The sequence below is a fragment of the Haliotis cracherodii genome, unplaced genomic scaffold (genome assembly GCF_022045235.1).
Source record: "Haliotis cracherodii isolate W230 unplaced genomic scaffold, xgHalCrac1.p SCAF_8, whole genome shotgun sequence".
NCBI lineage: Eukaryota > Metazoa > Mollusca > Gastropoda > Lepetellida > Haliotidae > Haliotis > Haliotis cracherodii.
Window position 1 is genome coordinate 14,331,321 of NW_027266341.1, and position 27,003 is coordinate 14,358,323.

General features: G+C 36.9%; 1 protein-coding gene across 1 annotated transcript in view; it reads left to right on the forward strand.

Annotated features, from left to right (window-relative positions):
* Positions 1-22,180, forward strand: part of LOC139449614 (ubiquitin-like protein 3) — a 39,674-nt gene extending 17,494 nt beyond the window's left edge. Inside the window, exons 4-5 of the mRNA XM_071231088.1 lie at positions 1,671-1,748; positions 21,710-22,180. Coding sequence (XP_071087189.1) covers positions 1,671-1,748; positions 21,710-21,771 — 140 coding nt within the window. The 3' untranslated portion in view covers positions 21,772-22,180. The remainder of the gene's footprint in view (positions 1-1,670; positions 1,749-21,709) is intronic.
* The last annotated feature ends 4,823 nt before the right edge of the window (positions 22,181-27,003 follow it).

The following is a 27,003-nucleotide window of genomic DNA, read 5'->3' on the forward strand; positions in this document are numbered from 1 at the left end:
CAAGATCGGATTCCAGAGTCGTTAATTGTTCTTGGTGAGGTATGAAATAGTGATCAAATTGATGAAACTGAAAACCGCTTTTTGTTGTCTACTTGTCTTGTTGAACCACTAAAGTTTCTCATCCAGGCTCAGTTACTTCAGGCCTCCTGTGGGGTTTATTACCATGGTGTTAAACAACCTCACGCGATCATTATGTAACCAAGTTTAGATTGTTTTCAAAAGACAAAGTAGGTTCAACATCTTCAGAGCTCCAGATAAGCTTTTGGTGTTGTGGGTATTTTACCCATGCATTTTAAAATCATTGGGTATCAGTAATTCTACCTGCGTATTCAAATTTCTGTTACCCACTAGTTTTTACACATGTGGGTATTTAAGTTAAATATTTAAAAACACTATTCATCTAGTCCCTGCAAACTGGTGTCGTGTGGGTTCGAGAGCTTTATAGGACTCAAAAATACCACGATACTTCCACAAGAAAGTGTGATGGCAAATGATCATGATGTAACTGTCATCGAGTTTGGCAAGGTTGACGGAATGCCCCTTTATAATTTCAAATTAAGTTGCTGATTTGCAAATCGAATACGCAGGGTTACTTCACAATATTTTGATGATACGCACAAGTTTTATTTTTGTAGCGTATCTGTAATGTTCGTTGCGTATTTGATACGCTTGGATTATATTTTACTGTGTATTTCTGCATTTCTGATGCGTATTTCACGCAGATACGCAGCTTATCTGGAGCTCTGATCTTACTGGGTACTGTATGTTTGTCCCATTTTGTGAGGTAGTAGGGATTCAGGGATATTTACAGGCCGCTGCCTTGCAGGTGGAATATTGTGGTCCAGCGGTAGAATATTTCCCACCCACCAATTCTGGTCGTAAGAGGCGACTTAATGGATCGGGATGTCAGGCACACTAAATTAATTGATTGTGTGTTGTATCCGATGGCATGGAATGTTGCTCATAATATCAACCACTTGATTGCCTGGTTCTGATTATATACGGGCTGCTGTCATATAGATGGAATTAAGCTGAATGTGGCATTTCAAATTTAAACGTCCATCCTGGGTGATATACAATTAGCATCCTGTTTGGCATATTGGTAGATAGATAAGGACAGGAAATGTTTTACTCTGGGTTGCTAGGGTCTCAAGGTAGCCATGTGGATAAGGTGATTGTGTTTATGCCTAGGACCAGGTTTTGATCCCCCTACCCCATAGCTCTAGATTATGGCTTATTGCAACTAAATAACATACTCATTATTCTTTTTGAAGTTTCCACAGTGTAGGACACAACTACTGATTTGTTGATCTGAGAATAAAAAGTAGTGTTGATCAAGTTAATCCCCAAACTCTCTTGTTATTTTGTGTAAATACTATTTCTAGCGACCCATGGGGTTTCCAGGTAAGAATAAACGTCCCCTGCAACTGATGCTTGTTGTAAGAGGCAACTAAATGGATTGGGTATCAGAGTCAGTGACTTGGTTGATTGCGTGGATCTATGCTTATGATGTCAATCACTGGATTATCTTGTCCAGACTCGATTATCAACAAATCACCCTCATATAACTGGAATATTGCTGAGAGCAATGTTGAACAACAAACAAAACAAACATACTAATGGCCTAATAATTTCTGATCGTGAACTTACGTTCTATTTATTTGTTGCAGCTCTGCAGTTACCCACCGGTAAGACAACTGTGATGCACCTAGTTGCAAGGGAAAACCTACCTGAGCCAAACAATCAAGGTAAGAACATCTCCGATATGGAGGAAGACTGACCAAATAATAGTTAGACACACTAAACTAAATGCAATGGTCTCAAGTGTCATTTAACTTATGATGCTTCAAGTGTCTCTTAACTTACGGCACTGTTCTGTAGTTGCAGTCTTTAACACTTTGTGTGTTCGAAATTGATGTTGAACGTCCAAGGGTCCTCGTTAAAATTCTGCCTCATCGTTGTAGTGGCCTCTGCACAGGGAGCAGTTGTTATCTGTTGTTCGATCCCCTGCCCGTGTCATGTCCAAAGATAAGAGATGGTACTTGTTGTTACCTTGCCCGGTACTCAGCATTGAGGGATATAGCAAGGACTGGTTGCCTTGGGAGTCAGTATACTGTATCCATGTGAGACTGCAGCATGGTATTTTAGTGGGCTGGCTCTATAAAACCTGCAGAAGTCAGGACTACTACAAGCATAGACACGCACACGCACGCATGCACACACACACGCACACACACACACGTTGCTATATGAGTAAAATTATCTTAGATGTGACATAATGCCCCATTTTACCCATCTCACCCTTTGTTAGAATCCTAATTTTCAACATGTTAAAAGATTTAGGCCTTAAACTACTTTGCCAAAAATATCAAGAAAACAGCTTCGGCTTTTCATTCTCATACCATGTGCGTTGCGACAGATGTAAAAATGACTGCTGGCACTATTCATAATGGGTTGTGATATGAATTGTAGCATCCTACAAGCATATGGATTAGTGACCAGTCCACTAGTCAAAACTTGTGCTTCCACATAATTTCCAATTGAATCTGTTCCCTAGATCTTGACTTTCACTTTGCAGCCTTCATTTTCAATCCTCTTCATTTTCTAAAGCATGAATTAATTATCAACAACAGGTAAGCCAACAAATGACGAATGACTGAACGTTGCTGGAGAGTTCTGTCAGTTTTGTATGCCAGTCAGAAGTCTGTAAAGTTAAATCTGTATACAACATGTATAAAATTGATTATCTTTGTGCATGACAAGCAGCAGCGTGTTATCAGCTGTGCCCACTCTACAGGTACACTATACGTGTTCGAGTTTCCTATCAATAACTGAACTATGCCGAGTTAGAAAGTCAAGGGATTAATGTGTGGGTCATAACAGTGTAAAGCTGTCAGTACATGGAAATGGTGGATGTAAATGTTGATTTTATTATCAGTGAATTCAATATTAGACAGGACAGGACTCAAATACAGGTTGTTCAAAAGAAATTGTCGAACATATTCTGTTTAGTTGAAAATATGCTTAAACTGAAAATATTCAAGTTTGTATTTTGTTAAAATTTCTATTTCTATTTTGTTTTGGAAATTATACTTACTTCAACCCTATCCAGATATATATGTTTGGGTTTTTTTTCCTTAGACCATAGGCTGTATCTAGGCATAGTGACCTAGTTGACCAAGAATATCAGTACAAATCAACAAAATAAGCAAATAATGTTTGATTCTGATTATCAAACTGTCACTTAACTTTCTGTTTTGGAGGCAACCGTCCACAAAATTTCATAAGAAATATAATATTTACTCAGATTTTAGATGGATTTTTCGTATCAAATTACATGTTCTACATGCATATATGTATGTTTGGTAACTGTGGCCCCACAGAATTAATACCAGTGAATACTGTAAAACCTTTATAGCAAGAAATGTTATATAGACATGGTAGACAAGTTTATATGTCAAAGGTGGCCTAGCTAGCCTAAAATGTTACGAGCAAGTTTCAAATTTAAGTTACCATCAAACTGCTCTGTCCATTAGGGAAGAAATTAGAACTAGAAGCATGATGGAAGGGGGTAAATTTCATCTTGCAATTTTGATTTGTTGCGGTTATTAAGTTGATTTTTGATTTTTGATGGCTGTATTGATCTACAGAAATGGGATAACTTTTTTTTTTTGATCTAAGAGGTGTGATATAATATCTCACCCTAAAAATGTTGGTAGCCAGTTGGCTTTCAAAATCTTTAGACCAGCTGAAATTTTGGACTAGCAGGCAGGAGGCTATTTCGGACACTGGTTCCAATACACTTTAAGAGTTTATGGGTAAACGCAGATTTGGATATGACATACGTTTGTTGAAAGATGCCGCAATACCAAACGGGGTGTTTCAGTACCTCAATCAGTGTATAATACTGGGCTGCCAACTATTGCGATTCTGGTGGAATCATTATCATATTTTGTACCAAATTCCACCGATAGAATTACGGTATTTATCATAATAAACTCCTTGGATGCAAATAGACAAAGGGAGGAGTTTATTAAAACCATAAGTTAAATTTATTATCAGAATGAGCGGAAGAGAACAGAATGTGTCCGTAAAATGTAACGTGACGTGTTTACTGTTACCATGCAATGGTTACGTAGCCTGTTGAAACGAGATATTGACCTCACCACAGTCATTGTCACAACTAATTGATAATCACTTTTTTTAACTTCTGATCGAAAGATGTACAGATTTGAATGAGTTTGGGAAATTAAGTATAATGCCAAAGATATTTTGTTTTCATCAAAACCATGTTGTCACACATGTAATATATGATTAGTATTTGTAGAATGACCCTTGTGGTATTTTCAATACAACTCCACAATCATGATACCAGTCACCACAATTTTATTAATTATTCGCAGTAAACATTGAAATATCCCTTGAAAAAGTTGTTGTACGCTGATAGTAAAGGTATCCTAGGGACTAGTAGAAATTGGCACTAGTCCTGTAGTCCTTACCAAACTGCCCAATAGTAAAGGTATCCTAGGGACTAGTAGAAATTGGCACTAGTCCTGTAGTCCTTACCAAACTGCCCAATAGTAAAGGTATCCTAGGGACTAGTAGAAATTGGCACAAGTCCTGTAGTCCTTAACATACTGCCCAATAGTAAAGGTATCCTAGGGACTAGTAGAAATTGGCACTAGTCCTGTAGTCCTTACCAAACTGCCCAATAGTAAAGGTATCCTAGGGACTAGTAGAAATTGGCACTAGTCCTGTAGTCCTTACCAAACTGCCCAATAGTAAAGGTATCCTAGGGACTAGTAGAAATTGGCACTAGTCCTGTAGTCCTTACCAAACTGCCCAATAGTAAAGGTATCCTAGGGACTAGTAGAAATTGGCACAAGTCCTGTAGTCCTTACCATACTGCCCAATAGTAAAGGTATCCTAGGGACTAGTAGAAATTGGCACTAGTCCTGTAGTCCTTACCAAACTGCCCAATAGTAAAGGTATCCTAGGGACTAGTAGAAATTGGCACTAGTCCTGTAGTCCTTACCAAACTGCCCAATAGTAAAGGTATCCTAGGGACTAGTAGAAATTGGCACTAGTCCTGTAGTCCTTACCAAACTGCCCAATAGTAAAGGTATCCTAGGGACTAGTAGAAATTGGCACAAGTCCTGTAGTCCTTACCATACTGCCCAATAGTAAAGGTATCCTAGGGACTAGTAGAAATTGGCACTAGTCCTGTAGTCCTTACCAAACTGCCCAATAGTAAAGGTATCCTAGGGACTAGTAGAAATTGGCACTAGTCCTGTAGTCCTTACCAAACTGCCCAATAGTAAAGGTATCTTAGGGACTACTAGAAATTGGCACTAGTCCTGTAGTCCTTACCAAACTGCCCAATAGTAAAGGTATCCTAGGGACTAGTAGAAATTGGCACTAGTCCTGTAGTCCTTACCAAACTGCCCAATAGTAAAGGTATCCTAGGGACTAGTAGAAATTGGCACTAGTCCTGTAGTCCTTACCAAACTGCCCAATAGTAAAGGTATCCTAGGGACTAGTAGAAAATGGCACTAGTCCTATAGTCCTTGCCAAACTGCCCAATAGTAAAGGTATCCTAGGGACTAGTAGAAATTGGTCCATTTTAAGGGTTTTGCTATATGTTATCATATTAAGGACTAGTGGACAAAAACTGTTAGTTTCTAACCCTGGGGTTCACTCCAGGAATTTTCTGACATGGGCCCTTTATCATGTTTATGTGAAACTTTCAAATTTTCCAGAGGATAGCTCATACAGCACAATGTTGAAATGCCCCATTGTATTTGAAAATGTGGGTCTTTTTTCAAATTTAGGGGCTAAAAGTTCAATGCCCCACCCAGAATTATCCCTGTAGGTATGTGACATATAGTCAGTCCTATTGATATTAGATAACAGTATTTGCCCAACAGTACCGTACCTCAATCTTGTTTTGAGGCAAAGCGTTCCATTGTTTTGTCAACATTCATTTTGTATTAACCATTTTTGACATATGTAAACCACCCTCTATCAGTTTAATAGTTTTACAACTTGACAGATGAAATAAATTAAGTGATGAAATTTACTGAGTTACAGTGCTATGCGTTAATGGTGCAACGTAGAGCATGCTCATTTTGTTTCTGCAGCTGTCAACAGCTGGTAAGATTATCAGTAATCATAACCCTGTTTATTAGATAAGTGATGAATAGTACTAATCTGAAGATGTCAAGGGGAAGACTGAACCAATTAGTCTAGTTGTGTCCACACCTTATTTCTCCATTACTCAAGGTGATGAAAGGGACTGATATTACTGATGACTTATTGAGTACATGTTTGGCTCATCAATGCATGGTCAGATGTGTACCCTTAGCTTGGATGAAAACATGTCAAACGAGTAAAGTAAAATAATATTATTTTTTCACGGCCTCACTAAACATGTTTTAACTAATCTACCAAAATTGGAGGACTGCCTGTTTAATGTAAGTTGCACTTACTAAGATGGTAGGTCGTCTGAGAAGAATTAATGGTGTACCAATTTCTTAAAAGTCACTTAAAGGAACATTTCAACAATTTTTGTGTTTATTGAGGTGTAAATGTAAAAGACCGTGTGCACATTTTGTAAATCCACAAATTGATGGACGTTGTTCGTAGCTGCACACCACAATATTCCGTTTATATATGAGGCAAGCCTGTTAGTAATCGAGCCTGGTCCTGACAATCCAGTGATTGATTTTAATCATCAGCAACGATTCTCAGTATTAGGGTACAATGCACGCAATCAACGAAGTCACCGCGCCTGACCACCTGATCCATTGAGTCGCCTCTTACGACCGGCATAGGTTGCTGGGGACCTATTGATTGACTGTACTCAACAGTACCAAAGCACTGAGGCTAAACACTGGGCCTGCCATATACTTAGTTTGCTGCACTTTAATGATGTTCAGGCAGATCAGGTGACTTGCTAATTGGACCTTTACAAGGCAGAATTAGCTTGGACCACACTGCCACACTTCCTCTTGAAAATGAATCTCATTGTTATGTACACACATATTTATTTATTTATTTATTGATTTATTTATTCATTCATTCATTCATTCATTCATTCATTCATTCATTCATTCATTCATTCATTCATTCATTCATTCATTCATTCATTTATTTATTTATTTCACTATGAATACACATGTACTTAAACATTTCTCTCTCCATAGTGTGATATTCATGCCATTATTTCGATGACATTGTGTTGATGGTTGTGATGTTCAATTAACATGTTCAAGAGGGACCATATTCCAGGATAAAGTGGCCATTTCCAGTTGTAGACATTGTACAGTAAACTACGGTTATAATGAACTGAAAGGGACCACTAATTTTAGTTTGTTGTAACCGCAGTTCGTTATAAACATATATACAGCATATATACAGTAATTGGCTGGGCAAAAAAAAAACAACAGTTTGTTAGATCCACCAGTTTGTTATAAGTGTGATCGTTATAAACGTAGTTTACTGTAATTAGTGCAATTTGTGGAACTGGGATCCTCCCAGTTGTCAGACACCCTGTTATCAGACACCCTGTTATCAGACACCCTGTTATCAGACACCCAGTAGTCAGACAGTGGAATATTTTTTAACTGCCACACACCCCTTAACACATAACAATTTTTACTGAAGTTTGTAATGTGCTTAGAATACAACCTGTGTCATCGAAGTGAAATTTATTCGCTTAAATGTCAACTGCGGCGTTTAGACATCATGGTTATACGAGTTCCTTTCTACGGATGCGAAGTATGGGGATTTGAAAACATCCTGACTCTAGGTGTCCATTTGCATTTTCTAAAATATCTTTCTAGGTAAAGAAAATGTACTCCAAATTGTGTGGTATATGGGGCACTTGGAAGGCTCCACCGATCAAACATTGCTAAATTGAGAATAATTAGTTTTGGAGGCAAAATTACTCTCCAGGAAATCATGTAAATTATCCTTCCTTGTATACAAGTTACTATTTAATGACGACATATTTGGAAAATGGATTACATATATCAAACAAACTTTGGACGAACTTGGACTTGGCTACATCTGGTTTTCACAAAGTTTCCAAATCCTACTTATCTAAAACATTTATTCCATTAAATATTAAATGACATTAACCTTCAGTGTTGGACAAGTGCAAGAGATAAGTCTTCAAAATGCACAATTCTTAGCATCATAAAAAATGATTGTCTAAATTTCGAATATTATTTAAACGTACTGCAAGAAAACTTTTGGCGACTCTTACTTAAGGTTAGAACTTGTAACCATAATCTACCTATTGAAACTGGGAGATTGAGAAAAATACCTTTAATGGAAAGGAATTGTCAATTTTGTAAACTATCTGACATAGGTGATGAATTCCATTATTTGTTAAGTTAGATGACTGACAATACATTGACATTGATGTGGAACCAAGTATCACTATGTTCATAATGATTGATGGTCATTATATATGATGTATATGTTAAGTATTATACTTCATGTACATAATATAAAACTCCTTTAACTGAGCAACATATTCCAAAGTATAAAGCATTAATAAATCAAGAATAAACACTGATTTGTATCAATTTTGTTTTCGACTGTACCAGTTGTCAGACAGTTGTTGACGACAGGACTAGTCTATTCAGATTTAAGGGAATATATCACACACCTGATGTGCCCTCAACCATAAAAGTTGTTGTTTTAAGGTGTCTAACAAATGGGGTGTCTGACAAGTGAAACTGAAAAATGTCTGTGTTCTAATGAGGGTAACATATGAAACTGTGGCAAACAGACAGAATGATGACAGAAATGGTGAATGTACAACTTGAAACTAACTTGCTGGGATGCCATATAACCCAAGCCAACCCACCTTTAAGGCCTCTGTGACGTGACGTCAGCATCAGTGGAGAAGGAATATGGACGTTAGTAAATATTGACCTGTTGGTAAATGTCAATACATATGAAAATACTTGTTTCTATGCATCCATACTATGACAATTAAGTTGCCACACTGCTAATCTGTATTCATTGCATTTCAGTGGGCAAAAGTAGTACTCACTTCATTGAAATCTCTTTGAGCTCCAACTTACTTAGTTTATTTGTTTGCAAACTGTAGTACTTTTACAACTAAAACTATATTAAAAAAACACCTGGACAACAAATGTGTCATGATGTGTCATGATTGAAAGAAATCAATATAATTATTAAGTTCAGACTGATCAACTGTTTTTTATTATAGGGCTGGGATCATACACCAACTGTGCGATCAGATACGTATGACGATACCTTGCTCACGATCCGATACGTATGACGATACCTTGCTCTCGATTCGATACGTATCACTATACTTGTATGTGCTCTTATCTGTAGGGGGGCACGGGTGGCCCAGTCGTCTAAGATGCAGCTATTCACTGTGTAGAGTTGCATCCCATGGGCATGCCAGAAACCTAATTGTGGGTTCAAATCCTGGTTCGCCCCGATTATGTCAGGACCATACCTGTGCTTGTGGGTTTCACCGAAGTGGTAAACGTTGGAGATGTGAATCACTTGGGGCTTTCCTCCCAGATTAAGCTGACACGCCATAATATGATAACTGGAATACTGTTAAAAGCGGCGTTAATTCAAACTTACCATACTCACTCCTATCTTTGGTGCATAAGCCAACTTTTTCATAGACAGGAAGGCCAAATACCTGGCACACTAATGATTTACAGTTGGCAGTATAAAGAATGGTGCAATGGATGAAAATATTTACGTGTTCACTAGCAATTTGTGTTTTGTTTAACATTTATTAAAGAATACTTTTAAAGAATCAATACTTTTTACTTAGTGTGTGATTGTTATCAATACTTGTATCATGAAGTAAAAAAATTGCAATCCACCAATGCATTGGTGTATCTTCCCATTACTATTTATTTTTTATTTTTTTATAAAATTTAAGCCTGAAGCATATTGTTAAGGTCATGCTTTGTGGAATCTGAAAGAATATTTTATTAAACGTTAGGTTTGGTCCCACGATATGTGTTGGTGATATCGTCTAGTATCAAACCCATTGACACCATTTTTAAAGCCTTAACCAAGCATTTGACTACACAGTATGTGTCTGGACGAGAATCTGTACTTTACCAAGAAAGTGTTATTCCAAATATAACATTATTACATTTGACCACTTTCTAAATGGCATTGTGTGTTCAAAGATTTCGGCCATGGGAGCCATGCCAATTCACACTTATCAGAGGGGTACACAAAGTACGTGATCTAGACTACTAGTTGTCGGACTTTCATTTTTGGTGGCCTCGGTGGCTGAGGGGGTTAGATTGCTGACTTTGTGTGCTGGCGATTAGGTGCCTCACTCTGGCAAGAGTGGGTTCGAATCCCCAAAAAGTACGAGATCGTACTTTACCAAGAAAGCGTTATCCCAGATATAACACTTGTTACCATTTTTAAAGCCTTAACCAAGTATCTTACTACACATTTTGTGTCTGTAACACATGAAAAAGATATGACATACTGAGATAAATGCTGAAATATTATCTCATCCAATGAAGATGACGGATACTAAAAACATTGTCTACTAGTCTTATTATTGAGCAAAATTTAAGAGATTTTGATGGGAAAATTACATAATAGCACTTGTGGACACACTTGGAACAATGCCATAAAAACAGCAGAATCATTGTTAAGCCAGTTTGTAGAATTCATTTTGACAGAATATTTATCAATCAAAGTTGATATTTAGAACTTGTTTGACAGTGTCGCATTATAGTAGAGTACGTAATTATCAATTTATTTTTCTGTTTTTGTTGAAAAACATTGATGATTGTGTAGACCTGATTTGGAATAGCCTTGTACCAGGTAAAGCATGTTTACTGTGATGTGTTGTATCCTCGAGTCTACATTCAGATGAGACTTAGTTAACTCTAGCCTATTAATCATGTGGCTGTGTCTCTACAAAGCAAGAAATGTATCATATTCGTAGAACTTCCTGGGTGATCGATCGAGTGCATCCTTAGCCCATGATGTAGGATTGTGAAGCATGGGCTTCCTTACAGAGAATGACACTGATTACAATGTTAGAGATGGGAGGGAGTTGTTTGTGGGGGAGGGGGTCGTCTTGGAAGACTTTTCCAGGCTGGGAAGAAAGCCAATGAATAATATCCTTGTCACTAATTATGTTGAACATGTTTTTTATGAACTGTTTCTAGAAGTAACAAAATGAATTTAAGCTTTCAATAGTTTTCTGGAAACATTTAGTTTTTGAAATTTGGTATTTTACCTTGTGAAAACAGTACTGATAATCTATCTCAAAAGGGCTTACTTATGGTAAATGTTTATGAATCATATTATCATGGCTGTATCTATGGTGAACATCACAAATAGTTTTTCTCAAACTATTTCTACGAGTTAAGAAATTAAGAAAATCCTTTCAAAGACATTGTTGAAAAAATACCAAATGTTGATTTTCACCAATCATAGCTTCTCCAGTATATAATAGAACTGAAAATAGCTTCTTCTTTTGTTATATTGTGATATTTTTACATAATGAGCTAATGTTATTGTCTATAAATTATGATTCTAATGCTGCTCATAAATATCCTAACATCACCAAAACATGTAATAACAGTTATGAGAAGAAAACAATCTTAAAAATAACAAGTTTTTACCCTTGTTTAAAACAGTGCAATTCATCTGTCATTTGTTGTGAGTTTCTCCAACTGCTCATGATCAAAGACAAAGAAATTTGATAGAACTGGCCAGTGATTGGCAGACATAGCCAAGGACCTCTTCTGACCTCAACAACATCTATTCCTTTATGCATAATGTTAGCATGGCTTTATGACCATACCAGCTGTCTCACAAGACAACCAGTGCTGTTTGTGACTCAATCCTTAAGATTAAAGACATTTGGTTAGCAAGGAGCATGACCCCATTTTCAATTGGCAAAGTGAATTCATTGTAAAATATGTGTTTTAGGCCTTAAATTATTTTTTGCTTAGTTTACGGATCTGTTGATCTTATAAATATAAATTTGAAAAAAATACATAATCAAAATGATCTGGTTTATATTATTCTGTCGCAAAGAAAAGTAAACGAAAAAGTCAATGAAATGCTCTGGTCAGATTTTAGATCCATGATATTCATAAGTACCCATACCCGCCTATTTTGTAAAGACCATCTCCAGGGTCTAGTGGTAGAGTGTCCCCCAGGAGAGCGGAAGTTCCGGGGTTGGAACTTTCACTACCAAAAAATCTGCTTCAGACAAGAGTCCACTTTACATTCATTTGCAAGGCTACACAGGCCTCAAAGTTTATATTTTTACCATGAAGCCATATGGCTACAGGCTTTTTTTTCCAGGTAGCCAGTGGTAAAATCAAGAAGTCAAGCCAATAGTTCAGGTAGCCAAAAGCATTTGAAATTATCTTTTATCAACTTATAATATGTACAAGTCATAGCATTAGTCTTGGAATTGTAAATTTGTGGAAACTGTACTTGATTTAATTGTGACTCAAAACAATGATGCAATTTATGTTACTAGATTATTTAAGTATATCCTTGTTTATCCAGTGAGCATTGTCAACTGAAATAAGATACTAATTACATTAATATTCATGTTTTTCTGTTCATTGTTGACTTTAGCAGGACTTGAACGCAAGTACAATTATTAGAAAACATATTTTCAATATTAAGCTGCTATTTATTTTTGTGTCTTCAAATATGAAGCGATAGAATTTAGTTGCCACAAGATATTTTCAAGGTAGTCAATTGGCTACCTCTGAAGTTTAGACAGTAGACAAATTGAAATTTAGGTCGAATTGGCCACCGTTATAGTCGCAACTTTGAGGCCTGCTACACTGATCATGTAAGACATGATAAATATTTTGGTTGGTTTACTGGGTCGACTGTCAAAAAGCCCACTTAAATTTGAAAGAAGAAAAATACTTTGTACAAAAAGAATTTTGGGCGGACCCAGTTTTACAATTAGGTGAAATGAAAAATATGTAAGATTTTGTCACTGCTGGTCATAAGAAATAGTGAATAATATGTATGAGAATCTTTATTCTTACAAATAGAAACCCAGTCAGTTATCTTCCGGTGTAGTTCTGTGATGGTGTGGCCTACATGTTTGTTTTTCATTCATTAGTAGCAGTCCCAATCTGGAAGGTTTTTTTATATATATTACGACCACCTGCATTGAATTTTCCAGTTTGTAAACCAACTAATACAAATATATAGCTTAAGGATATACATCCCTCTCTGCACTGAATTTGTAATGATATATGCCACTGTCTCTTTGTGTCAGGAAGTTATAGCAGAAAGGTTGCATGAACTGAGCTGACTAACTGATGATAGGTGAACAAAACCATTAACAATTTACTGAAGCATCACAGCATCGCAGTACAGGGCTTGAACTTCCTTGAACTGCAGTGCCAGTGGCCTGGTTCAAATCATAATGGCACAGTTTGATACGTTTCAGGTCCCTGAGGGACACAGGGATGAAATTAACCATGAACATCTACATGCCTGAATAGTGATAACATATAGCCAAAGCTCGCCCTTATGATGCCTTTAACATTAGTGAAACTGGACCATTTTCTCATTTTTTGTCTTAGGCTCATATGAGCCTATTTTACCAGACCAGAAGACTTTTATTAGCCTTCAGACTGGTGGCTAAGATCGTAAATTGATGAACCAATATTTTTCACAAATATTTCTAAGTCCCATTGTTGGATTGCCGTGATATAACTGGAATACTGTTAAAAGAGGCGTTAAACCCAGCACACCCATTGTTGGATAAAAGTGTCGTCATTTATCATGACCCTTCGTGAGATGGGGATCATGTATTAAAACTTACATCCCATCACTCACTCCACTGTGGGGATTTGTCCAAGGGAGGTAATTATTCCCGTTGGTGGCTTGCCTCCTCCAGTTTTTATGGTGAATGTCTGTGATCAATGAAGTAGCAAATTCCATCCTCACATCATGCTTGCTCTGTCACTGACTTACTTCTCCATCAAATTGATTCAATAGTCAAGCTCTAATTGTGTTGTCATGTTTTCCTGTACAGAGATCTGAGTAATGTGTTTTCAAAATTGACCTGACCTGTATATTTACACATTCAAAGTGTGTAATGAAAATGTGCTTATTTAAATCCTTTGTAAGTTGTTGGTTTCTTTGAAGATACTAAAAGTGATACAGTGTTAGATAAAACATGATAAGGGGGCACTGGCCCCCTGTGTTTTTCCGCTGTTGTGATTGGATCCAGGAACACCATGACTTTCATTCTAAATTTCATTCTATGTTTGCATCATCATTTGGAAATAGGAGGTGGGGTAGCCAAGAGTTTCGGTCTTGCAGAAAACATGGCATTTATTTCCTTGATTCTGACACAACAAGCTGCACATTCTCAGTGTCTCATGCTTTGATAGACCAGAATACTGATTACAACAGTGTAAAACCACAGTCACTCCCATCACACGGTACCCCCTCCATGGTCTTGTGCTAGAGCGTCCGCCCGGAGAGCAGAAGGTCCGGGGTTCGATCCCCAGCCATGTCATACCAAAAGACGTTAAAAGATGGTACTTGTTGTTAGCCTGTCTGGCACTCGGCATTAAGGGGCTAAAACAAGGACTTTTCGGCTCGGAGTCAGTATACTGTGTCTGAGTGGGGTATTCATGTTAAAATCGGCATCAGTCCGGACTAGTACAAGCAGCCACACACACACATACGTGCATCCAAGTCGCTATATAAGTGCAATAATCTTGGACGCAACGTTAAACCCAATTTCACCTCACCACCCATCACACGGTTAGAGGATTGACAATAGTCTTAGAAGATGCAATTTGCCGTGCAGAGTTGTGTCCCTTTTTGTGCCAGGATCCACTGATTATGGTATCAAATACCAGATTTGCCCTGTTTATGATTCTTGATTTGTGAGTGAACCAAAAATAATAAGGATAAGACCTATGTTTAGGCTATGTTCCCACATTAGGCTGACACGATGTGATATTTATGAAATATTGTTCAAAGCTTCTAAAACCGAACTCACAGTTACAACTCCTGATCCGTAATGAACAAGTTTTATAAACAAAATCCTGAATAAAAGTCATGAAGGTAAGGTAAAGATCATCCAAAATAGAACTGAGATCCGATCAGCAAACAGAAAGCAATGACCATCCATAAAATTCATATCAGTGAATCTGAAACGTGAAGCAACCTTCGGAAGCTACATGTGAGTCTCGCACCATAACACTGCATGGTCCCATAATGAACCACTGCCTCTTCACAAGGGACGATTGCCCTATATCTTTGAATGACAACAGATATATTTTTAACCCACATTTCCTCCCAAATATTCCCTGCTCCAGTCACAAGGAGTTGATGGAAAAATAGAGCCTGACTCTGAAACATTCTGCAGTTTATCAATTATTGATTGGTTTTAGTGAGATACGAGGAAGGTCTGAATGTAAATGCGGGTGATTAGTAAATTAGACTAGAGTTGAAATCTGGCCATGAGCTGTAAGGTTTGGACTCTCAATTGGATTTTATTCAAGCTTGACAGAACGCCTCTTTGAAAAGGATCCAAGATAAACAAGTTAAATGGCTTTGGGATAAAAAAAATAAATAAGTGCTGGAAATAGATTTGTTTACATATTGATTAGTGATGAGATTAGGTGAAAAGGATATAAAACTGTTTTGATTATTGGTCCTGGAAATTGAGTTTTAATGTCAAAATCTTTGATCATTAGCTTCTTTTTTTCATCCGTTTTGCACAATTTCTTGAAATAGATAATCTTGGAGAAAGCTAATATTTTCATTAATGAAATATGAGACATAAGTTCATATGGGTTCCTGTGTTAATGTGTTCATATTGACGTTAGGTTGTGTGCTGACAAACTCCACTGGAGTAGACATTTACAAGTCCTGTAGATTTATGAAATGCCCCTCCTATAAATAGTTCCTGGTTCCTTATTATGGCTTACCTAAACCACAGCCGATAGAAACTATGGAGTCTACATTATGAATATATGCAGGACTACTTTCAAATTCAACCATACAGTCCATTGATAGGACACATTTGTTAACTTCAAATGTAGTTCAATTTGCGTTTTTACTAGAGATGCGCAATATTACCGGTATACCAAAATTTACCGGTTTATCCAACAAAACGGTAGACAACCGATTCCTATGTCGCTGATGGATCTTTGCTTCATCTGACAATGGTGGGGTGCGCAACATTTTTAATACCTGATTGGTAAAGCGAGTATGTTTTTACAACGCAAACATTTTGGTAGCTCACGAAAATCTTATTCCATGATCTGCAACACCCAAGTTATTAAACATACTTTTTGTCACTTAAATCCTATCAGAAATCAAAGATTTACTTGTATGTACATCCGGGCAGAAATCAAGTGAAAAAATGTCAGTCATGGGTAAAGTTCCAAAACATAATCAAATTTCGATTTTGGAATGACAGCAAAGTGAAAACTAACTAGATATACCTACAACTCTTTCTCCATGATAATATACGATTTTCAGATCACAAATCAATTGAAATGATTGTATTTTTGATGATATCATGTATGTCTTCGGGTTGTTCATAAACATTTTTTGGCTGTTTCAGAAGGCAAGCACACAGCCTTCTATGGGAAATAAAATGACTTAATTGTTGCTAATTAAACAAAAGAGTGAACCTGGAGCAATATTCATTTGATGAATAAATGTCATTTCCAATTAATTGAAAATACCATAATATTTCCTTCGTTACGATACACACTTCATACGGAAATAGTAAAATTGACGAAAGCACTGTTTCATCACATTCTGGATTGTAAATAATATATTTTTGGCCTACAAGCTGTAAAACAAGTTACAAAATTCGCTATTTCATGACATCACTTTAAATATATTATCTAAACACACATTGTTGAAGACCTAGAAATTTGATAACTGCAGATTGTTGTCTCCTGCATGCCAACGAAATGAACAGCTGATAGTTGTAAAGAATCCTTAACGATCTATAATCATACTCGCTAATAATTACTCCAAGTGTAGATAATGAACAGAAATATTAATACTAATGTAATTTTTTTTTAATGCTAATGTTATAGTTTTAAATGTTCGCAGTAGAATAATTAATGTTTGAAAATAGGATATCCAAGGATGTATCTATATAATCTGGTAAAATTAATTGCAACATAATTTGAGTCACAAATACCGAAAATCAAATAGTTTCCACTCTGAGAAGACGAAATATCTCTGAAAATTAGCAAAATCTCATCACATACCAAAATCTCATTTCTTTTGGACCCTGGGAGATTTTCTCTCATAGGTAATTTTCCACACATGGGTATAATGTGTGAAACCTGATTCTGGTGTCATTTCTCATATTGCTGGAATATTACTAAAATGTGACATACAACAATACTCCTTCAGTCACCACAAGTCTAATTTGGGGGTTTACAAGCTGAAGGATAAACGGGGAACAGCTTGCCTGTCAGAATAAACACATCAATATTGATGGGACATATGTGTGTACCTAATTTTCCACACATGGGTATAATGTGTGAAACCTGATTCTGGTGTCATTTCTCATATTGCTGGAATATTACTAAAATGTGACATACAACAATACTCCTTCAGTCACCACCACAAGTCTAATTTGGGGGTTTACAAGCTGAAGGATAGACGGGGAACAGCTTGCCTGTCAGAATAAACACATCAATATTGATGGGACATATGTGTGTACCTAAATATCTGGTCTCAAGTAACAATAGTGCTGTCATCATCCTGACTCCTGATATTGTATAGACTATTTGCTTTACATAAGCCAACTGTCATTTTAAATATTTTGTATTTTAGTTCAAGAAGAAAGTCTTTGTAAGGGACTGGTCATTTATTATTTGGAGTGGTGGAGAGATTGGTCCCAGGACTAACATATTTAGCTGACACACCCATCATTTTGTGTATTATGACTAGTCCCTAAGTAATGTTAATATTTATAACTTTGTTATTGCCACAAAAGATCTGTCCTTTTTTTCATGCTGCCATGTAGTTTTTGGGGGTTTTTTTTCTCTCTCTCTCTCTCTCTCTCTCTCTCTCTCTCTCTCCTCTCCTCTCCTCTCCTCTCCTCGCCTCGCCTCGCCTCGCCTCGCCTCCCCTCCCCTCCCCTGAGCTTATGAGACCAAGCAGACCGAGCAGAACTTTCCTAGATTTGTGACTAGTGGCTACAGTTACAGATTGTCATATAATTGTTGAAATAACAGCAATTGATTTCCAACACAGAATCACTTGCAAATATTCCATCCCATTGTGTTCCAGAGTATGGTAATCAAATTCCATAAAACATACACTGCAAAACTGCCATCTTAATTCTTATTGCTTTCATTTGTCTAATCCGAGATAATGATAAGGGGAAATGAAGAGGAAAAATGTGCTTGTCGGCATGTGACGTTGAAGTGATATATTGTGTGGGATGTTAAAACCCAGTGATCTGGATTGATTTGATGTAACTGCTGAAGCTGAATTTAGATTATCTGACCTAGTTTACTGCCTTGCTGGCATGGACTGGTTGAATATCATCATCACTTGTCTTCATATGGAAAGCATCCCTCTCAATCAGTCAGCAACAGTCTCGGCCCCTATTGATGAAGTTATGTTAGGCCTATAAATAGTTGTTCACCGTAGGTGCACTGTGACTACTTGCCTACTGGGTTGAACATGTTGGCTGTTCTGGGAAGAATTATTGAACCATAAACAGTTTGAAATCGGTTTGTGAAAGCATTGTTATGCATTTGAAATCCATTCTTTTTATGGAGTAATAATTGTTTTCATGGTCAATTATATGTATGATCATTTCTGATTAATCTAATGTATTGTTGAACTGATTCCGATAGCATTAGGTGGAATGAGCTTTATGTAACATATGTCAAGGTCATTGTCTGTCATCCGTCCATCTTTTGCATTTTTTACATCTACAAAAATGACTTGTATTCTGATCTGATTTTATAATTATTGAAATATAATGGCCCAGTTACATATGTATCAATGTCATTTCGGTCGTGTGCACTACACTCTTTGCTTCTTTCATACTTCCATAGACCGCCCTTGTGGTCTAGTGGATCGAGCGTCTGCCTGGAACGCTGAAGGTCATGGGGTTCGATCCCTGGCTACGTCATGCCAAAAAACGTTAAGCGATAGTATGTGCCTGGCTCTCGGTATTAAGGAGCTAAAACACACACTCACACACATTTTGAATTCAATTCTGTCAATGTCAAATGTTACTTCTAGCTGCGTTTTTCTGAATCACAAATTGTCCAAAGAAAATAATATTTGAAACACACTGATCCCTACTTTCTTTAGGCTTCAAAAAACAATTTTAGGATCTTTATCATGTAAATGATGGGACACAAATGGAAAAAGTCAGACAATGTTTAGGTTCCTTGATATTCATACCATTTTCAGCCAAATTCATGAGACATTAATGGTCACTTTAGGATGATTGCGAGGAATACCTCAAGCAGTAACTGGACCCACAGAGGCTGGGTTCCGACACTACATCAGTGTATGGTACTGTATGGTTATTGGTAAAGGCGTTATTAACTCATGGAGCAAGGGACGATGGTGCTGTTTGCTGTGAGCAGCGAGGTTGAGAAATGTCATGCACTGTGACGCTAGCAGCTTTTGAAATGAGATTGCCTTCTTCATGTTCTTTGAATATTTTTCTCCAAAATCAATTTCTGCTCCAGAACAAATACATTTATGTTATCTGTTTTAGCTCTGAAGGATTTGGGATTTTGATCAGGCTGGATTTCCCTGATGTCCGTTTTGCTTCGATTTGGGGATAATCTACAGGAAATTTGAGAAATTCAATAACGTTAATTTGTCGTGTGCATGTGATTATTCGTATTGATTATTGCCGGTGATGGAGGAATTATGTCTTATTTCCGTATGTTGTTACATCAGACATGTACCATGGCAACACTGCTTGGGGCCTATCAGCAATAGCAGCTCCATCTGCAAGATAATCAGGGAAATCATCATTATAATAGATGGATGAAAACATTATTCAGAAGAAACTTGTTTCATTGTCACAGGTTGATGTTTATTGTTTGATAGATTTACATTCAATAAAGATAATGATGGATTTTTTTACGAAGCTTCTGAAATGAGGTTTGCCTAGGTGCACTTACACTAGAAAGATTTTTTGTGTTTTCTTGACATTTTTGCTTCAGCTGTTTTACAATGATTACCGTATTCGACATAATAAGCGCCCCGTTCTAATAAGCGCCCCCGGCAGTATTTGCTACTATTGGCTACTGAAAAATCCCAATTAGCACCCCTTCCGATTGATCAATGTTCACAAGACTTATTTATTCGCGTACAATATGCACCCGTGTGTTATATGCACCCTTAATTATGGGCAATTAAATTCTAGAAAAATATATCTGTCGTACATAAACATTTCAGGCTGTCAGCATAAACCACAAAATTAATGTTTCAACTCTGGGTTTTTTTCACCAAAATAATTTTCTAATAAGAACCCCCTATTTCTTATTTTGAGAGCGCCTTGGATTATCCCTGCCATTTGCATAAAAATATCTTGCTCTGAATAGCTGCAAGATGGTTGATGCAGCGTTAAACAATAATTACTCACTCTGCATAAAAATAACAAACAAATCTATTGTGTACTGACAACTTTATCGCAATAAAGAAGTTGTTCATCCATAAATTCTTATCCTTACTTAACTTTCGCGTTTTTGTTCCTCCTGACTGGTACAAGATATGTAATTTCACATTTCAAAAGTCTATTTCCCTGGACTTTGATTTTTGGGGGGTCATCATTTTCTGTAGATTTTAATATTCATATGTAGGCTGCTAACAAGCTTACTATACAGGAAGAGCAGGCTTTGAATAAGTGGTTAATATCATAATTTCATAGTTTGATAATATGATCACTTTTGTGACAACTATGGCTTGTTTCTTGAATGCAATATCTTATCCTTTCTACAATATATTTCCTTCGCTCTTACTTCATCAAGCAACCATCTGACCAACTTGAGCAACTATTTATAAACTTGCACATCAATTGTGATGGCTGATGCCATCATTAAGGGTGTTATGAATAGAGAGAATGACCATTGAATGCCCACTGGTCATTAATTTTCCCCAAGACCAGTGGAATGAATTGAATGGTGGACTAATGGTCTGGTGTTATTTCAGGGGAGCTGTTAATTATTTCTCTAATTTGAAACAGAAATATGTGAAAAAAAGGGTGAACATGCATTTCTTTTATATTCATTTATAATCATTGAAATTTCAGAAATAGAATTAAGGAATATCTATTGTTATTATTATTGTCATTATCATCCTCATCATCATCATTATATTTTTATTTTTATTTTTATTTTATTAACAACGCCTGGTCAGGATCACTAGAGGTAGAGTAAAACTGGTAGATTTTTCTGTCTGATCACTGTCAAATACTGAATGCCTTGGTTTTCAAGCATCTTTCAGTTTACACATAGGTACCATGTACAGATGGAATGTTGCTGACTTATGAAATAACACAAAAAAACACACACACACTAAGATTGGTAAATATTTTTGTATGGGTGCTTTTGACCCTGATATTGCGTATTTAATTATTAAATAACGTGTCAGCCTTTGGTTGTTTGGTAATAAGTGTGTTTGTTTATTTCAGGCCAGTTAAAGAAGGACAAGAGTGGGGAAAGTGGCTGCAGCAACTGTTGTGTTATACTTTAGCTATCGGCTGTCAGCTGGTGGCCGGCCGCCAGTACCCACAATACCTTTGGCATCCAGTTCCTGTCTCCACCACTGGCAGAGTTATCTCCCTTTCATCTGGCAAAAATGGACGCCAGACAACAAAACCATCAAAATTTGCATATCACAAGAAATCAAATATTGAATCAACCAAAATCGGCACTGTGGTTCCACTCTCTTGAGAAGAGAAAGAGACTAAAAATCAATAAAATACATTGACATGGTCAATGGTAGCTGGCTCATGACAAGTTTCATTCAGGCATTCATTTGATAAAATGACATAATTTGACTGACTTTAATATGACATTTACCTTGATTCAGATCTAATATATTGTGACACTTATTATCTAACTCTAATACATACTCAATGTACATGGGGAGAGTTTAATGTCGTACGAATGAAAAGGAAAAAAAATGTGTAATCAAATATCTGTGATGAAGGCTTAATTCCATGGGAATTAAATTGCAAATTTCTGATCGTATCTAGACGACAGCTGATTTAGAAACAATTTTCCCTAATGTCCCGAAAGTTCCCGTTTTAGAATGTGTTTTTCTGTACTCAACATTACACCAATATTCAAGAGGAGCGAACACTGCATTCATCTTTAATCTAAAGACAACCATATGCATCAACCTTTAACGATATTATTTGCTCACTGATTCTGTGTGGATGGATATGCCTATTTGTGCAAGGTGTCCTGGTCAGATGGAATCAGATGCCAATACAAGACAGGATGATCAAACTGTTTGGTTGTCGTTCATCGTAACTGTATTGTTATCATTCAAGTCATGACTGGAGTATAAATATGCAATTTTTTTCATTCGTGAAAAGGGTTGGAGTATGTCTGTGATGGTGAGCAGTGCTATGTTAAAAAGGGTCTCACTTGTGGGGCAGGGTGTGAGGGAAGGAGTACATACAGACTCTTTGTGTGTTCCCTTGGGATGCCAGAGGGTATATCTACAGGACTATGGAAGTGGACTTGGCCAAGTGGCCAAACTGGAGTCTTTCATATTGGGAACAGCTCATTATGAGATCTGATTGAACTTACAATAACCTAACACCCCTTGTTTGGGACAATGGACTCATCTCAGCTACGACTTTGTCCAGTCGGTAGACAAGAGGATGGTTAAACTGACACTCTCACACGTCTCGGAAAGTATTCACTTCCCGAGGCAAATTTAGGTAAATTGCATGATAGTCTTTTTACAATTTATTTTCCCTCAATTTGATTTGATGCAGAAAATGGACTTAGTGCAGCTGAGTTACTGAGGATTTCAGTGATTGTGTTCCCTTTTGTTATGCTACACAGCATCAAAGTGTACAGACAAATTGTGTTTAACAAGAGAATCGCGTAACTAATTGTTATGTTGTCACAATGGAGCATACTGATAACGGACCCTGGTGGTCATATCATGAACTAAATGTATTCGCAACTGTGTTATGCTCTGAAGTATGTTGGAATTAGTAATGCACATTACTTCTTAAGCATTTTTCATTGTTAATTATTTCTTGTGGAGAATTCTCATCCGATTTACACTCGGTCGTATGTATGTAAGATATGTATATGAATTGTCTAAGTGCACATACATACACTATCATGCTTCTTTCTTTTGGTAACTTCTTCATATTGTGAATAGATGTCGTGACTGTAGATATAAGTATATAAATATATATATGAAGTATGTGTGTAGGTCTTGCTGAAAAGCCTCTGTTACATATTCATTCAAACTTTTACGATGTCTGTATAAACTTTTTTTGATCAGCACCCTAGACATTTTTCAAACTTGTTTATCTGTTAAAGGTGACAACTGCGTGGGCAGTTTTGTGATGATTTAGCACTTCTACTCGAATGATAAAAATTAACACAAGTCCCTGGTCTTTCTTTTCATTTTCTGTCAACATGGCCATAACCATGGTAACAGGGAATTCCATTCTAGTGGAATATCAGAATTTTGAAGAAATTTGTTCATGTATAGCAACAGATTAAAGATATTAAGACCATCCTTGTGTGTGGATTATTTCAGTTGTTTAGGAATCAAGGACACTCCTTTTTTTTTTAACATTTCTCGGACACACACAAAACAATATTATACATGTGTAGTGTGATGGTAATAAGGACATGCTATTACAAAGTGTATGAGGTGCAACACAATTTGGTTTTCTTAACATAATTCTTATCATGTGACTTTAGATTTGGACAAAGCCATGTTCACATGGTGGCTGTGTCATGTAGTCACTAGTGTTCAACAGTGTCTGTGACACAGCATGGCGCCAACAATTCTTGACATGTCACTTAGCCATGCGTCTTTGCAGTCTCTTCCTCAATAGACTACCACACAGAGCAGGATAGAATATCTTCACTTCCTGCTGTTTCACATGCTCTGAGGTTCATTCACATTGTCTCTACCACCACTGTGATAACATTACACTTAAAGGACTATCCTGCCAGTCGTCTTTTAAAATATGTGCTATGTGAAATTGCATACATTGGAGACCTAATGTATGTTTTTTTTAATGTGGGCCAAACACTCATGAAGTTGCATCCAAGTTTTATCACTCAAATTAACAATGATTTAATGAGACCAGTATGAAATGAAAACAGCATTTACAAAGTTTGAAGCTTCTCAATCAAAGCAAAGTTTTTTCACCTGTTAACCTAGATTTTATGGATGGTTTTAATATTTAAAAAATGTATTATAATGTTATCTTAGTTTGCAGTTACGATATTTTTCAGGCATGATGTTTCTTTGAAAGGCGTCACTGCTCGGGCAAAGTGGCAGTCCTTGCAAGTTAATTTCAAGCTATTCAAAGGTCCATTTGGTTGGGACTACTCAAAAGCAGTTAAGGACCACCTGGGTTTTTTCATAGAATTATAGTTAACCTGTCATGGCATGACAAATTAACTGTAGTAATATGTAAGAATTGGGTATCCTTAATTTGTTTTGGGTAGTATGTGATGTGTAGCACTTAATGGATATGCCTAATTACACAGCAACAGTGTCTCAGCTTACACAAGTTCAAGACCTAGACTACAGTCCCCTTAAAGATAAATGGAACTTATATGTAAACAATAATTAGTAGATAAGAATCTGTTCCTGCAAGTGGAAGAAGCTGCTTAAGGACTATCAGTGAAGCAGTTTCTGTCGAAATGTATACTACTCAACTTTTGATAGGGGTAATCGGACATGTCAGATGTATTAAAATGTAAACGTGACATGAGAATCATTTTTGCGTATCATCGAAAGATAGATGTCCATATCAAAAGAGGAGTTGTATAGTTCAGACGAAGAAAAATATTCCTTTGTAAAAGGTATCACTTGAAACAACCATTGAACATTTGCCATAGGATTAAGAGTTTGTGATGAACCATTAAATTTAATTCTGGCCAATTCTGAAAGTATCTAGAGGGAGAAGCATGAAGGTTCCCTGAATCCTACTGTAGAATGAGTGTTGGACATTTACAGCCACAAAATCACCATAGTAATGTATTATCCATCAGTGTTATCATCAAATCTTTGTGTTCCTCTTTATGTTTTTCACCTAAGAAGCTACCAGTTGGACTTTTTAGATATGTACCACATTTCCTGTTAATACATCTAAATATATTGATGTGTGAGTTCTTGTAATTGTTTATCTTTATTTTATAACACCTATTACCAAGACATGATCCAGAATGTATTTTAGCAACTTATTAGCAGTTCTGATGTCACCTAAATGCATAGTGTATATATTTCACCATATTGAAGTGCATATTTGTACAAATTAGCTGTAAACTTTGTTCCATGTAAAAATCCACCGAATCCAACAGAAGTTGACCTAAGGAAATAAATACAGATACATGTGAAAGTGTGTTGTTATGTGGCATTGTATTGACCTGTTCATGCAAGTAACTTACAGAATTAAGTATTTCTGAAAAATGTATGACTAAATGTATGAAAGGAAACAACACTCATCCTCTGTCATGGACTACATATCTACCACATTTAAAGGGAAATTGTGAGTGAGTTAATACTTAAGGTCACATAATGGAAATTAAAGTGACTGGTGTGTTCTGTAAACCTTGTAATTTCATAGTGAAGATCAAAATATAGACTAGCACTTAGTCTCTGAAAATCTATAAACAAACAACTTCATTTCAATTGAAAACGAGGCCAAGTTAAATGAGAGGTACAGAACTTTTACCTGTTGAAAATCTAGACTTGCTTCATTTGGCGCTATAGCATTACAGTAAGGGATGGACGGAAGGGAAACTAGTAGTTCATGGACTGTGGGGACAAACTAATCACTATAAGGGGGGTGTTGGGTAGCCTAGTGATGATGGTGTTCATTTGTCACTCAGAAGACAGGTTCGATTTCCACATGGAACAATGTCTGGATCCCTTCTCATTTGGGTAAAGAGGGGTACAATGTTTCATTGACAAATTTCAGTACACACTGAGACGGAGTTATTCCTTGTGTTTCAGTCCTAAAATACAAGATACAAGCATGTCATTGTGAATTAACAAGACCTGGGATCACTTTCACAAAGCGACCTCATTGCTACGATGATCGCAACTCCCATGACTTATGATACTCGTTGCACTAAGATCGCATCTTACAAGTGGGCCTTGATCCAGTTAACATATCATGTCTGTATTTACACGACCAACTCTGTTCCGATGACGACCATAATCTGTAACTACACATGGCAAGATCAGTACTGATATCGATCATAGCATTATCTAAACTTGTAAGGCCAACTCGGTACTTAGGATGATCTTACTAGAACCTACATACACCTGGCCAAGTCAACACTGGGATGAATCATAAAATTATCTAAATACAGAAGGCCAACTCCGTACAAAGAGACCCGTGAAGATGCGGAGTAGAATGGTCTTCAGCAACCCATGCTTGCCGTAAATGGCGACTATGGTTGTCGTTAGAGGCGACTAACGGGATCGGGTGGTCAGACTCACTGACATGGTTGATGTATGTCATCGATCCCAATTGTGTGGATCGATGCTGATGATATGAACCACTGGATTGTCTGGTCCAGACTCGATTATTTACAGACCGCCGTAATATAGCTGGACTATTGCTGAGTGAGGCGTTAAACAACAAACCGTACAAAGAACTACAATAGTACCGTCAAAACACACAATGCCGTCTCGGTACAAATCATGATTATAACAAATTAAATACACAGGGCCAACTCAGTACTGAGAACAACAATA